At 40.7% G+C, this 14,153-nt stretch overlaps 1 protein-coding gene across 1 annotated transcript; it reads right to left on the bottom strand.

The window, feature by feature from the left end:
• Nucleotides 1–1,752: 1,752 nt before the first annotated feature.
• Nucleotides 1,753–14,039, bottom strand: CRIPT (CXXC repeat containing interactor of PDZ3 domain). Its single transcript, XM_003417554.4, has 5 exons — nt 13,912–14,039; nt 9,070–9,135; nt 7,932–7,986; nt 3,341–3,444; nt 1,753–3,069 (listed from the first exon to the last, which is right to left on the bottom strand). The coding sequence occupies exons 1-5, from the start codon at nt 13,925–13,927 to the stop codon at nt 3,005–3,007; spliced, it is 306 nt and encodes a 101-aa protein (XP_003417602.1). The 5' UTR covers nt 13,928–14,039; the 3' UTR covers nt 1,753–3,004.
• Nucleotides 14,040–14,153: the final 114 nt, after the last annotated feature.

The raw sequence follows: 14,153 nt of genomic DNA on the forward strand, positions 1-14,153 counted from the left end.
CAACAAGCGACAAAGTGACATTCCGTGCCTCTGGATGTGATGCCTGGAAAAGAAGACATTGCTTACAGCACTCCAATCCACACTCTAATCTATTTTTCTAACCCATTATCCCAAGAACCCGATTCTAACCAAGAGGAAACATCAGAAAAATCCAAACTGAGGGATATTCTATACATTAGCTGGCCTGTATTCTTCAATCAGCATTATGCAAGACAAAGAAAGGCTGAGCAACTGTTTCAGATTTCAGAGCCATGACAACATGTGATCTCAGACTGAGTCTTGTAGTTGCGAAAATGAACCACCAAAGGAAGAACAACGACAAAGTAAGTTGGAACATGTACTGTAGATGAGATGAACGTATCATATCAATGTGAAATCCCTGAATGAGGCAACTGTACTGTGGTTAGGTAAGATACTATTCTTGCTCTTACGAAGTGCACATGTAGTAGCATTAAAGAATAAAGGGCACGATGGCTGCAATATATTCTCAAATGGCTCAAGGGAAAAACATATATATTGAGAGAGAGAAAATAATAAGGCATATTATTAGACATATGGGAAAATGTTTTTAAAAAAAGCCAGGAGCAGAACAATGTATTTTTTGTCCCAAATAAAAATGCCAAAACAAATATATACATTTACATAAATGTAAATATAGAAAATATTTCTGGGATACTAAAAAAAAACTAATAGTACCCCTCCCTCCCTCCTGCCCCCACCCCCTGAGGGAACTAGGAGCTAAAAGGTATTCGGTGGTTGACACAGGCTGTAAAGGCATGAAGTCTCCCTCTTGCCAATCCCCAACCCTACTCCATACACACTAATAGCTTCCAGATGTTTTCTATATGTACAAACTTCTGTATGTATATGTAATTTTCGAATCATTTTGAAGGCTACATGCTCCAACAAATACATAAGATTTACTTAATAAGTGTTCCACTGGTATCTGTTTCTATTTTTTAATAAATCTGAAAGTCTTTCTTTTAATAGGTTATTTAATCATTTTTACATTGATTTTACTTTGATAGAAGCTATGTTTGGTCTTAAATCCCTCATTTTGTTATGATTTGTTTTTATGCCTTCCTTTTAGAAAATAATTTATTTTATGTTCATGTTTTCTTGGTTTTGGGATTTCCCTTCACATCTGATTACTATTTCTTGGCCATGTTATCAGTAGGGACCAGTCCCTGGAGAGGGACATCATGCTCGGTAAGGCGGAGGGTCAGCGAAAGAGAGAAGGCCCTCAGTGAGACAGACTGGCACAGTGGCTGCACTGATGCACTCAAGCACAGCAATGATTGTCAGGATACTGCAGGACCAGAAAGTGTTTTGTTCTGTTGTACACTGGGCCGCTGTGAGTCGGATCTGACTCAATGGCACCTAACGACACAACTACTCAATTTATGACAGTCTTGTTATTACTATCGTATTATTATTAATGTTTTGACAATATGGAGATTTATAATACTAACATTCTGTTCTGAGATATAATATTAACAAAAATCTTTGTAGGAGAACCTGACTCTGGCCACTGGATTGCTTCATGGAAACAGGCTATTCAAGGCAGGAGTATGAAATGTGAGTTGCTGAAGTCAAGATCCCCACTGATACCTAAAAAACATACTTTTCCCTAAGCCAACCAGCCCAATTTTTAATGCATGTGGGACACTCTCTGACGGGGTCTTGTTACAAACTCCTTGTGTTATGCTTTTAATTAAAAATCCCAAATTGATTAAAGCATGAGCACATACCTCCTGCCCTCATCACTACTGTTATTTATTGTATTTTTGCGTTGTCCTTATAATCTTGGCGTATATGAATGAATAACAATGTATCCTGGGGGGAAAAAACCTTGCATATAAATTAAACAGGTAAAACTTTAATTTTTATAATAATTTTCAACAAATAAAACTGCAACACATACCATGTGTATTATCACCTGGCCTACTCGCATGGTTTACAGCACTGTTTCTATACACTGCACTTGGGGGGCACCGTTCTGCTCCCCCAGAGTTGGCTATAAGGTATCAAAAGCACTAGTCCTGAACCTCTGCAGACAGCAGGAGAAAAATTCTTCTCTGAAACTTCAAAGTCGTTTTTCAGCAGTCAGTGTTACAAATAAGAGTCAAAATGTTTGCTATGTTTTCTTTGTGTGTGTGTGTGGAGAGGGGAGGGAGGATTTAAAAAATTTGGTTTCTGCTTCAAAGAGTTTTCCCAAGGTGTGGAAATGAATGAAATCAATGAAAATTAATTTTTACTACATCTCATTGTGGATAAACACTGTTCTGTTCTTCTGGCTTTCACGACAGTTGAATTCCAGGTAATGTGTGTATACGTGTTTTTCTGAAGTCCTGTGTGTGAATCTGGACATATTGGGTGTTCCTTGTTCTTATATGAAAGGAACTGGCATTCTCTAATTTCAAGAACAAATTAAAAAAAAAAAAATCACAAATCTAACTTGTCTCTGATTTGAGTCTGGGCTGATTACCAAGGAACATTCAGCAACAATGTTTTCAAATATTTAAATACCCTGTGAAACTGCAATTAAGGAATGGCCAGTCTTAAGAACTATGCAACCAGTAAAGAGAGAAGGTAAGAATTACAAGCCTAGATGCCAGGTTCGGAGCAAAATGTCAACAATCTCCTTCTCACTCTTGCGATACTTATAAATAAAATAAAGCAGGAAAAAAACAAAAAGGAATTATATGAATAATGCGAAATGAAAAGTGCATACAGAACTGGGAAACTTTTTTTTTCATTAAATTTGCTACTTATTCCAGTTCAAAAAAATGCGTGTGAGGAAAATACCAACTTAAGACAAAGACTAGTTACATCTTTGCTGTTCCTTCTTGAGAGCAAAAAAAATGAAGACGATCAATTGCCCTGGCTTAAACTTCATCCTCTTAAAACATGTTATTTTGTAACTTGAACATCTGTGTTATGCTTTTAAGGTTCAACTCAGAAAGTAAAACCCTGCAGAAAGCCAGAAAGCTCATCAGTATGTCTAGACGGACGTTTGCTTGTAGTTTTTGGTGTCCAAGACCTTTTTTCCACACATTGCACAGATGCCTAAAACAAAAGAAAACATGTCAGCAATCAAATCATGATATCAATGGTTTGGTTTATTTAAATCAATTCTGAAGCACAAAATCTAATTTAAAAGCATCAGAAAATATGTCTTTTTAACTGTGAACAGGTTCTAAGTTTCATTTTGCCTTAGAAGAAAAATGGAGTTGACTAGTAGGATTTATGCAAGGCTATTCCTTGTCTATGTTATTCAAATCAGCACCAAAGGCAGCAAGTGCGACAAGGAGAGCAAACGGTACTAAGGACAACGTACCCTTTTTGTAGGCACAGCCCTGACAGTAATGAGAGCCAGGCTGGTGCACAGAACTTCTGCAGATTCTGCAAGTGGAGAACTTATTCTTTCCATAGGGATCGAATCTAGAGAGTTTGGAAAAGAGAAAGAAAAACACATAATAGAATAGAAATTCTCTTCGACAGCGCCAGTCACCCCGGGCACGGGATGAAGTGATGTTCTCTGTGCCCCTTCTCAAACTCCACAACGGACAGGCCCGGCCCTCCTCCAGCTGACAGGGAGCTCTCCAGTGCCCTGCAAGCCTCTGCTCCTTCCATCTATGCCGTATGCCTACGGAGAGTCAGCTGCGTTTACTTCCAAACCTATTCACGCCAGTTGTAGCTGTCACTTGATTTGGCTGATGTAATTAGATGGCATGGAAACTGATGGAATGCGAGTGTCATAAAGAGTGCTCGTTTCTAGAAAAACTACATTTAACGCTTTAGGGTGACTACAGGGATGTGAATCACGACAAGTGCTACTGAATGAGGTATGGCTAAGACAACTGGTAGAAACGGGGGAAAAACCCTAAGTGGAAAACCTGTACAAGTATCAGTTCTTCGTCCACTTTAAAGGTACTAGAAATACATATTCCGGCTACGATTTGTGAGAAAAGTGTGGTAAAACTCTTTTATAGCAGACTTATGCTCAAAAGGACTTGTCTCATTTATACTAAAAGACTGATGAAAGCATGTGCAATTATGTGCTTTAATTTAAAATGAGGGGTACGTGTATCTTTTAGTGATTTCCTACGTTAACTGACATTTTCATTAACTGACCCAATTTTTCCAGATAAAAGAGCTATTACAATATAAAAATGCCACCTTGGAGGGACCGCCGTGGAAAATAACTTTAGAGAAAATATTTCCCCCTAAATTGGCGGTAACTCTCTGATCTGAAATTGCTTCCCTAACTACAAAATGAGTCTTTGCAAATGCTCGTCTACTGAATACCAACACTGCTCTAGATCTGCCTTCTTCTCTTGGGGTACAGTACAGCAGTCCATTTTCGAAGGTTAATTTTTCCAAACCAAAACGAATGGGGTTTCACTTCCCACAACAGAAGATAACATAGACACTGTTCTTCCTTTCAACAAGCTCGATTTTTTTGGACCTGTGTTTGGAGATTACTTTTTCTCAAAACTGAATTTCATCGCTCTAAGATGTACACTTTACCATCACTGAATTCCTACAATTAACTGGCGGTGCTTTTTTTTTTTTCTTAAGCTAGTGACGCATCGTATAAACGACTATGGTACGATGGATCACTTTTGTGTGGCCTTTCTCGCCACGTCTTTTAACTCCCACCCAAGTGACTGGATGGGACTATGTGAACAGGGTAATTGTGGCCCACCAAGGGGACTGGCCAGTTTTGCCATCCTGCTGGGATTGAGGTAAACCATCCCAGAGGTGGGAAGGAGAGGATTCTACCACCACCAAGGAAAAACAGACAGGAGTGGAGAGCGTATCCTTTGGAACCAAGATCCCTGTGCTGAGAAGCTCCTGGAGCCAGGAGACTGAAAGAGCAATCTGTAACCCTGAAGATGGCAAGACGTGGTGGCAGGAGACCACACAGTGGGCTTTCCAGTCCACGGAGTGAGAAAGCTGAGTGCCTGGGGTGCCTCTGGGGTCTTCCTGGTAGGGGCTAAAAAGAGCTTTATAACACCTGCCTGAGCAAGGCAGAGGCCTAGGGCCAGAGAGAGATGTCCCTGCAAGCACAGCTGAAAAAAGGCTGTCCTGACAAAAGAACTGTCTCCTGAGTGTTCCTGAGCCTGAATCGTAACTGTTACTTCCCTCATAAACACCATAGCCGTGAATACTTTCTGTGAGTTCTGTGTGGCCACTGCAATGAATTATTAAACCCAGAAGAGAAGTAGAGTGCAGTGGAAGGGATGGTTGGTGTCAGAACTGGTGAAGACGGTGGAGAGAGGAGGCATGTCTGACCTCCACCTCATAGGAATCAGCCTTGGGCTGTTGATCTTGACTCCTGTTCCTCCTTTGGGAAGTTAGAGGAGGTCAGATGTCACTACCACGCCGTTTTTACAATGAAGCTATCTTAGATTTCATGTCATACAGTAGTATACTTTCCCCAGTGAGGTATTTAGAGTACCCCAAAATAATAGCTACTATTTAATAATATCAAAGTAAGTTTGCGAATATGAAGGAACTCGAAGTACAATATGTACAAATAACAACTTATTTTTAGTAACTGGATGGTCTTAGAAGGTATCAATACGTCAGTCAACAACACAGTGTGATACTGCACTGAAGATTAAGTCTACCGTGATGTTTTATATCTATTGTTTAATAAGCATCTACTAGGTGCCAGGCACTGTATATAGCAGAAGCTTTATTATTTTTATTATTACTATTTTTTTTAATACCCGGGACATCATAAAACAAGTATTTATTCAGCAAATATGTATATACTGAGTGCCTACCATATGGCCGTTACTGTTCTAAATACCAGTGATGAACATGATAGACGAAGCCCCTGCCCTCATCAAGCTGACACTCTAGAAGACAGACAAGAAAACAAACTAGCACCCTAATAAGACAAACTTTTTAGAGAGTGTTAAATGCTAGAAAAAAAACCAAACAGCATACTGTGGCAGAGATGAAGGGACGGAGGGAAGAAATTGTGTAAATGTTGGTCAGGGGAGGCCCTCTGAGGCAACATTTCAGCTGAGACAAGAAGGAGCCAGCTACATAAGCCCTGGGGCATGAGCTCCAGGCAGAGGAGGCAACACACACAAATCTCTTCAGTGGGAGTGGGCTTGGCAAATCTGACGTGGTTGGTGTATGACAAACGTGGAGGAGAGTGGTGCGGTAGGAATTCAGAGAGGCGGAGAGATCACTCCATGGATGACCTCTTAAGAACACGGTAGAGAGTTTGGATTTTATTCTACGTGAAAAAGAAAACTGCTGGAGGGTTTTAAGCAGAGAAATTACATGACCTTTTAAAAGGATCACTCTGGTTACTATGAGGTGATTGAACTGCCGAGGACTAGAGAGAAAGAAGGGGATAGTTAGGTGATTACAGTATCCAAGTAAGAAATAACAGTGAGTTGGAGTAAGATGGTAGCAATGAGTTGGAGAGAAGCAGTGAATTCAGTATCTGTTTTGGAGGCAGAGCCTAAAGAACTAGCTGATGGACATGGGATGTAAGGTAAAGAGAAGAATCAGTGAGGAATTCTAGCTTTTAGGCTTGACCAAGCAGACTAGACAGTGATGTCACTCACTGCAATGAAAAGGCTGAAGGAAAAAGAGGCTGCCTATTAGATATCAAACTGGCTAAGTCAAACTGGAGCTCAGGGGAGAGGTTAGGATGGGAGATATAAACTTGGGAGTCATTAACATACAGTTCCAATTTAAAACCATTGGTCTACAGAAAGTCACTTTAGGAAAGATTACAAATAGAAAAAAGAAGTCTAGGGATGAATCCTGAGCCACTCAACTAAGAAAGGGCAGTCAGTGAGCTGGGAGGAAAACCAGGAGAGTGTGGTGTCCCAGAAGCCAAAAGAACAAAGGGTTTCAAGAAAGAAAGAGTTGTTAAGAGGTGAAGCAAGATAAGAGTAGAGAAGTGGCCACCAGTTTGGATTGCACTTGTGAGCCTGACAAGAACAGTTTCAGGGGTGTGGTGAGGATGAATGCCTGACTAAAGCGGCTGAAGGAGAAAATGGAAGTTAAGGACTTTAAGAAAGTGTCTAGATAAGGCATCTGAGAACTTCTGCTGTGAAAGGAAGTGAGAAAATAATAGGACAGTTGGAAGGGTTTATGGAATTTGTAAGACTGGACAGAATAAAGCATGATGTAAAAAATCATTTTTAAGATGGGAGACATTTTTATCCCCATTCTCTGATGAAAGAAACTGATGTTCAGAAAGGCTAAGAAACTGGCTTAACTTGCTTAAGGCCACAGAGCTAGACAGTGACAGGGCCTCCTGGGGTTCAAGTTGAGGTCTGACCCCAAAGCTTAAGATCTTTCTATACATTTCCCTGCTGCCTTTGATTTGAACCCATTGCCGTCGAGTCAATTCTCATAGTGACCCTATAGGACAGAGTAGAACTGCTCCACAGGGTTTCCAAGGAGCAGCTGGTGGATTCAAACTGCCGACCTTTTGATTAGCAGCCAAACGCTTAAGGATACTGAAAAACTAGGTAAAATAAAAGCGACATGTTTTGGTAAAATTATACCAAGAAACTAGCAATAATATCTTCATACCTTGATATGATGAGGAGGAACAGGGTGAACCCAGCAGATTATAACAGCTTGGCTGTGCATGCTAAGGACTAGCTAACTCTGTTACATCACAGTGGAATAATAAACACCAAAGCCACTCCAGTAGGCTTAATAGTAAAAAAACCGAAAGCCAAACCCATTGCCATTGATTTGATTTTGACTCATAGCGACCCTAGAGGACAGAGTAGAACCACCTCATAGGGTTTCCAAGGAGCGCCTGGTGGATTCGAACCGCCAACCTTTTGGTTAGCAGCTGTAGCTCTTAACCCCTATGGCACCAGGGTTTCTGCTTAGCAAAAAAGTGGAAATATCGTTGCCTGCTCTATACTTACCTTGCTTTTTTTGAAGTCAGAGCTTTATTTTCGTTCAGCTTTCTTCCACCACTTTCTGTATCAAAATACACATGTATTTTAGTGGGTTATTTCTATACAGTATATAATGAAAAACAATTAGCCAAAGCGTTGATTGTTTGGCCTCTTAACAACACAAAAGCCTGCATCAAAATTTTAACAAAATCTTCATTTAATAGTCTCTATTCAAAAAAAAAAAAATTTTTTTTCTTATTCATTTAATAGTCTCTATCAAAACAATACTTTAAAAGAATAAAACTGTTTATTAGGGAAACAATAAAAACTTGTATAAAACAGTTATTTTACTGCTCAGGATTCAAAATACTACTTTAGGAATGGGACTGCATTTACCATAAAATCTAGAAATGACGACTTTGGCTCCATAGACCTTGAAAACAGTGAAACTGTTTTTTTTTTTTTTTCTTTTTTGTTGTCTTTGTCTTTGAAAACAGGTTCAGTGTAAGTATTTAATGATTATGAAGGTAAAAAGAGTTTGGAGGATTTTTTTCAAGAATATAAAAACCAGCTGAGGAAAGGGGGAATTAAATACAGACTAATTTTTACTGTCTCCTATCTATCAAATGGAAACCCTGGTGGCAGAGTGGTTAAGAGCTATGGCTGCTAACCAAAAGGTCAACAGTTCGATTCCACCAGGCGCTTCTTGGAAAGTATGGGGCAGTTCTACTTTGTCCTATCGGGTTGCTCTGGGTAGGAATTGACAGCAATGGGTTTGGTTTTGGTTTTGGTTTTGGATCTACCAAATTAGGAACCCTGCTGGCACAGTGGTTAAAGTGCTGGGCTACTAACAGAAAGATGAGCAGTGTGAAACCACCACCAGCCCCCTGGGAGAAATACGTGGCCATCTGTTTCCGTAGATACTTACAGCCTTGGAAGCTGTATGGGGTCATGGAATCAGAGTCAACTAGACAGCAGTGGGTTTGGTTTGGAGTTTTTTGCCATGTAACCGAGAGAACTTTTATATAGAAGATATTAAATCCTTGGGATTTAATACAGGAAATAGTTGGTACATACACAACATTTAATTTTACGAATAATGCAAAACCTAAAACGCTGACACAAAGAATTTGATTCAATTTCTATTTTTTAAAAGAAACAATACCTGTGGTATTCCTTGCACCATCTTTCCATGTATCTGGAGTGATAACGGTACCAAGTTTCTTTTCACCTGTTTTAACAGGATAGAAAAAGGAAGTGGGATCAGGGTTTACTAATAAATACACATGGCATCAGCAGTTATACTACAGGAGGAGCCCATGAGTGCCGGGTATGAACCAGTGAGCCCAGACTCAAGACTTTAACTGTGGGCAACAGATAGCTGACCCTCAGGAAAATCTGTGAGATGACAAGTTGACTTATAACAGGCTTTTGCTGCACAGGTACACTTTAAATAAATTCAACAAGCTCATTCATTCAACAAATACTTACTAAGCACCCATGGTGTACAAACCACTATGCAACGTGCTGAGAAAAATAAAACAATGAATTAGAAAAAACTCTAGATTTCAAGGAGCTTATAGTAGTACACTGATTTCTCTAACAGCAGTTTTTTTAACCTGGGTTCCAAGGTTGGGCCTTAGAAGATCTATGATCAAGATGACTTTTGTATATCCGTTTTTCCATCTTTCATCAAATTCTCAAAGGGGTCAGAGACTCAAAAAAGATTAAGAACCATTCAACCAAAATATAAGCAAGAAAATAAAAAGTACAATAAAGTACTAAGAGAAATTCCACGGGGGAAGAAAGAAACTTAGCTAGGAGAACTCAGGCTAGGGAAACTCCATGGAGAAGCCTACAGAAAAGGTTTCAGTACGTGGCAACGAGGCTATAAATAAAGATAGATGCAGTTGCCACTCTGAGGAAAGGCACGGAAAGCTCAGGGTACACACAGGCACATAAAGTGCAAGGAGGGTGAGGGTCAGTGAACATGACCTTGGAAAGATAGGCTGGGCCTTTCTGTGGAGGGTCCTGAATGGCAAATATAGAAACCCAAGCCTTATTCTCTGGACGCTGGGAATTTACTATAGGTTTTTAGACAGACAAATGATAGGCTACACATGTACTTGGCACACTGCAAGCATCTGTTGGGCTTACTCTAAGCCATGTCCTGGCACGATGATGAATAAGAACAGAGAAGACTAGGTCCCTACCTTTCTGTGCTAGTGCCCAGCATTTAGCACAGCACAATAAACAGAGGTTTCATGAATGAAAAGGGAAGACGAGAAAATGCAAGAAGGAAAGGTAGAGTCAAGGTTTAATTTTTTTAGGCTGAGAAGGACTTGAGCTTTTTAATATGGAAGGGCAGCTGATTAAGGATTCCCAAGGAGATACTGACAGATAAAGGGCCTGGGAAGAGGTGGGGAACAATGGGAACGAAGACACGTGAGCAGGAAGGAAGATAGTAAAAGTACTGAATGAGAATAGTAAAAGGCAGATGTTGAGAACATTTCCATCTGATAACTTCAATTTTCTCATAGATGGAAGAAAATAATTGTCAATAAAACATAAAGTAGATGAGGGCTGGGTGAAGCTAAAAGTAATTAGAAGGTTTAGAATAGTCACTAAGGAGAAAGGGGTGGGAGAGCTGACTAAAGAAGTACAGACTGATGAATAGTATTAAATATCTGAGAGATTAGGATCCATAAATTTTTAGTGGTACCAACTGATTCATTTGTCCAATTTCCCCCAGTGGCTCTCACTTGCATATAGGATGGTTTAGAAAAAGAAGGACCCAGAAGTTGGGGGAGTACTTTGATGGGAAGGAGGCTGGTGGGAGAAGATCATACTGGTCTAAGTCAGAGTGATAGGGATCTGACTAGGGTATTGGAGAAGGCAAGGAGGGGCTTGGGAAAATCTGAGCTATAGTATGGAAGTGAAACACAGGATATGGCAACAGTTCAGATGGAGGTTTACAAACGGATGGGGGAATAAATAAGAAAGGACTGAGGCTTTGTGAATGGGTGACTGGGACGATTATGATGATGTCACTAAATGATGGAAGGTAAGGTATAGATTTGTGAAGTGCGATGATGAACTCAGTCTTGGAAGTATTAAACTACCAGATAACAACCAAGTAAAGCTTCCCAGTATTGTTTAGAAAAAGCTGTTCGGCTGGTGCTCAGGTAAGAGAGAAGTCAGGGCTGCCAGCATGGACTCAACACTCATCTGCATAGAGGTACTCCTTGAAGCCCAACACTTCCAAAGAAAAAGCGAAAAAAAAAAAAAGTAGAGAAAAGAAGATCAAAGATGGACCACTGGGGAACATCTACTTTAAGAGAGGAAGGAGAAATAAGAAAACTTAAAGAGCAGAATGCTAAAGAAGCCTAGAAAGAAGTAAAGCAGGACTGAAAAAAAGGTCATTGACCTTGGTGACCAGATCACTGGCAAACTTTTGAAAATCCTTTCAGAAATGTGGTAAGATGAAAGTAAGTTTGCAAGGTGCTCAAAGGCAACTGTGAAAATCTGGAGGCAATGAATGTAGCCAAGTCTCTGAAAATTTTACAGAGAATGGAAAGAGAGAGCTAAGGTGGATACTTGAGAGTGCAGCTTTATGTATGGGAGAGATCTGAGCTTATTTATAGAGTAGAATGAGTGGATGTATTGGGAGATAAGTAAAATACAATAGAGAGAGTATATTTTCATTTAAGGAACAAGATGGTCTAGGTGGTAGGAAGGTATTTGACCAAAGATATAATAAAGGGCTAGACTTACATAACAGCAGAGAAGAAAAAAGGGAACAAGCTTTTATGACACACATCATGTCCCAGAATCAAATATGTATATTTTACTACCACATCTGATCTTGGATTCCCAAAATTACTGTGTACCTTGAGAAATTAACTCTCACAGTTTCCCCAGTATTTTCAATTTTCCTGGGACAAAGCACTTAAAGTACTAAGGGGTATTATGCATAACAAACAAAACCAGACAGAATTCCTGTCCTCTCAAAAGTTAAACTACACAAAATTAACCCAAGTTACATGGAAGGCCAAACTTACACATTTAAGAAGTGCACAATGGAACAGAAAAGATGTCAGGGCAGGTGCATAACTGGAAAATAATTAAGTCACATTCACTCAAAAAACCAGCCAAACAAACTCTGCTGTGTGCAGGAAGGAAAACAGTTAAAGTATGTCAACGTGAAAAGTTTAATGTGCTTTTTGAGGCGATGAAAATGGTCTAAAATGCATAGTGGTGAGGGCTGCACAATCCTGTGAATATACTAAAAACCACTGAATTGTACGCTTTAAGCGGGGGAATTGTATGCTATGTGGATTGTATCTCAATGAAGTTATAATTAAAAAAAAGCTTAATGAGAGAAAAGAGCCAGACATGTTTAACCAGAAGATATGAGACTTGGGGATACGACAGCTGTTTTTAAGCTAAATATAAACAGCTTGAAGATCAAAAAAAGGTCCCTACGCGACACAAGGAAACCCTGGTGGCATAGTGGTTAAGTGCTACAGCTGCTAACCAAGAGGTGAGCAGTTCAAATCCGCCAGGCGCTCCTTGGAAACTCTATGGGCAGTTCTACTCTGCCCTATAGGGTTGCTATGAGTCGGAATCGACTCGACGGTAGCGGGTAGGGGGCACAAACGGTTTGCTCTCAGAGGCTAACCTAAACATTGGCAGTTTGAACCCATCCAGTGGTACCTCAGAAGAATAGACTTGATGATCTGCTTCCATTAAGATACAGCCAAGACAACACTATGAAGTAACACCATGAGTCTCAATCGAATGGACAGCAACTAACAACAAGATTAAAAAGCCATGAGGTGTTTTCTACAAATTTCAAGGGTCTGCATTAGAATCAATGGGTGGCAACTACAGGCAGGTAGGCTTTTCTAAAAGCCAACGATGTCTACGTAAACGGCTCTGGAGGTGGTGAGATTCTCCCATCCCTGTCTGCCCCGATACTGTAGATATTCATGAAAAGAATATATAAGCCATTGGATGGGAGGGTGACTTAGGGTTGACAGAAAAATGTTGTTAGGTCCCCTGGAGTCTGTTCCAACTCAGTGACCCCACATATAACAGAATAAAACACTGCCCAGTCCTGTGCCATCCTCACAATAGTAGGTATGTTTGAGCCCACCGTTGTAGTCACTGTGTCAATCCATTTTGTTGAGGGTCTTCCTCTTTTTTCAATGACTTCTACTTTACCAAACATGATGTCCTTCTCCAGGGATTGGTCCCTCCTGGTAAAATGTCCAAAGTAACTGAGATGAAGTCTCTCCACCCTCACCTGCCTAGTTAAACTGGAATTTCAGATAAACAATGAATAATAGTTTTAGTAAAGTATGTCCTAAAGATAGCAAGGGTCAACAAACATGGCCAAGACCCAAGTGACACACTCATACTAAAAAAATAATCCGTGGTTTATCTGCAATTTACATTTAACTAAACATCCTGTGTTTTTATTTGCTACCTCTGGCAACAAGATACTATAGATGTGATTTTTAAGATCCGTTCCAAACCCGAGTGTCTATGAGGTGAAGGAATCAGTCAAGAAGCTATGTGGGATGAGATCGGGGCTGGAGGAAGCAGTTCTACTGTCCTATAGGGTCGCTATGAACCAGAATCGACTCGATGGCAGCAGTGATTTTTGGTAGAATATGGTCACTTGGAGCCCTGGTGGCGCAGCGGTTAAGAGCTCGGCTGGTAACCAAAAGGTCGGCATTTTGAATGCACCAGGCGCTCCTTGGAAACCCCAGGGGACAGTTCTACTTTGTCCTATAGGGTCGCTATGAGTCGGAATCGACTCGACGGCATTGGGTTTGGCTTGGTAGCTGGAGAGGGGGGTGAATGGTCAAAGGGCAGGGTAGCAGAACAGAGACTAGAATGAAGAGACCTGTGAGAAGCAGAAAAAGAAAGGCAACGGTCCCGGGAAGTCCACCTAGGTGCCCTAGCCTCCTTCTCCCGCAGAACCGGCCCCTTAACTCACATTTTTCGCACACCATCCTTCAGAAGACGACGGTTCCCTTAACAACAATAGCAGCAGCAGCTCGCAAACATCAACACTACAACACGAAAAGGATTTTCCTTCCGGGTACGTCGATCTACTTCCGGCCTCTCAACCCCGAGCTCCGGCCTATCCTACACCTGGAAAGCCGCGGGAGGAATAAACGCGAGCCGGTGGGCGGGGCTGCTCCATCTGCCCGCCTCCTCTCCTTTGCGATTGGCTGT

The sequence above is a fragment of the Loxodonta africana genome, chromosome 26, assembly GCF_030014295.1.
Source record: "Loxodonta africana isolate mLoxAfr1 chromosome 26, mLoxAfr1.hap2, whole genome shotgun sequence".
In the NCBI taxonomy this organism is placed as follows: Eukaryota; Metazoa; Chordata; class Mammalia; order Proboscidea; family Elephantidae; genus Loxodonta; species Loxodonta africana.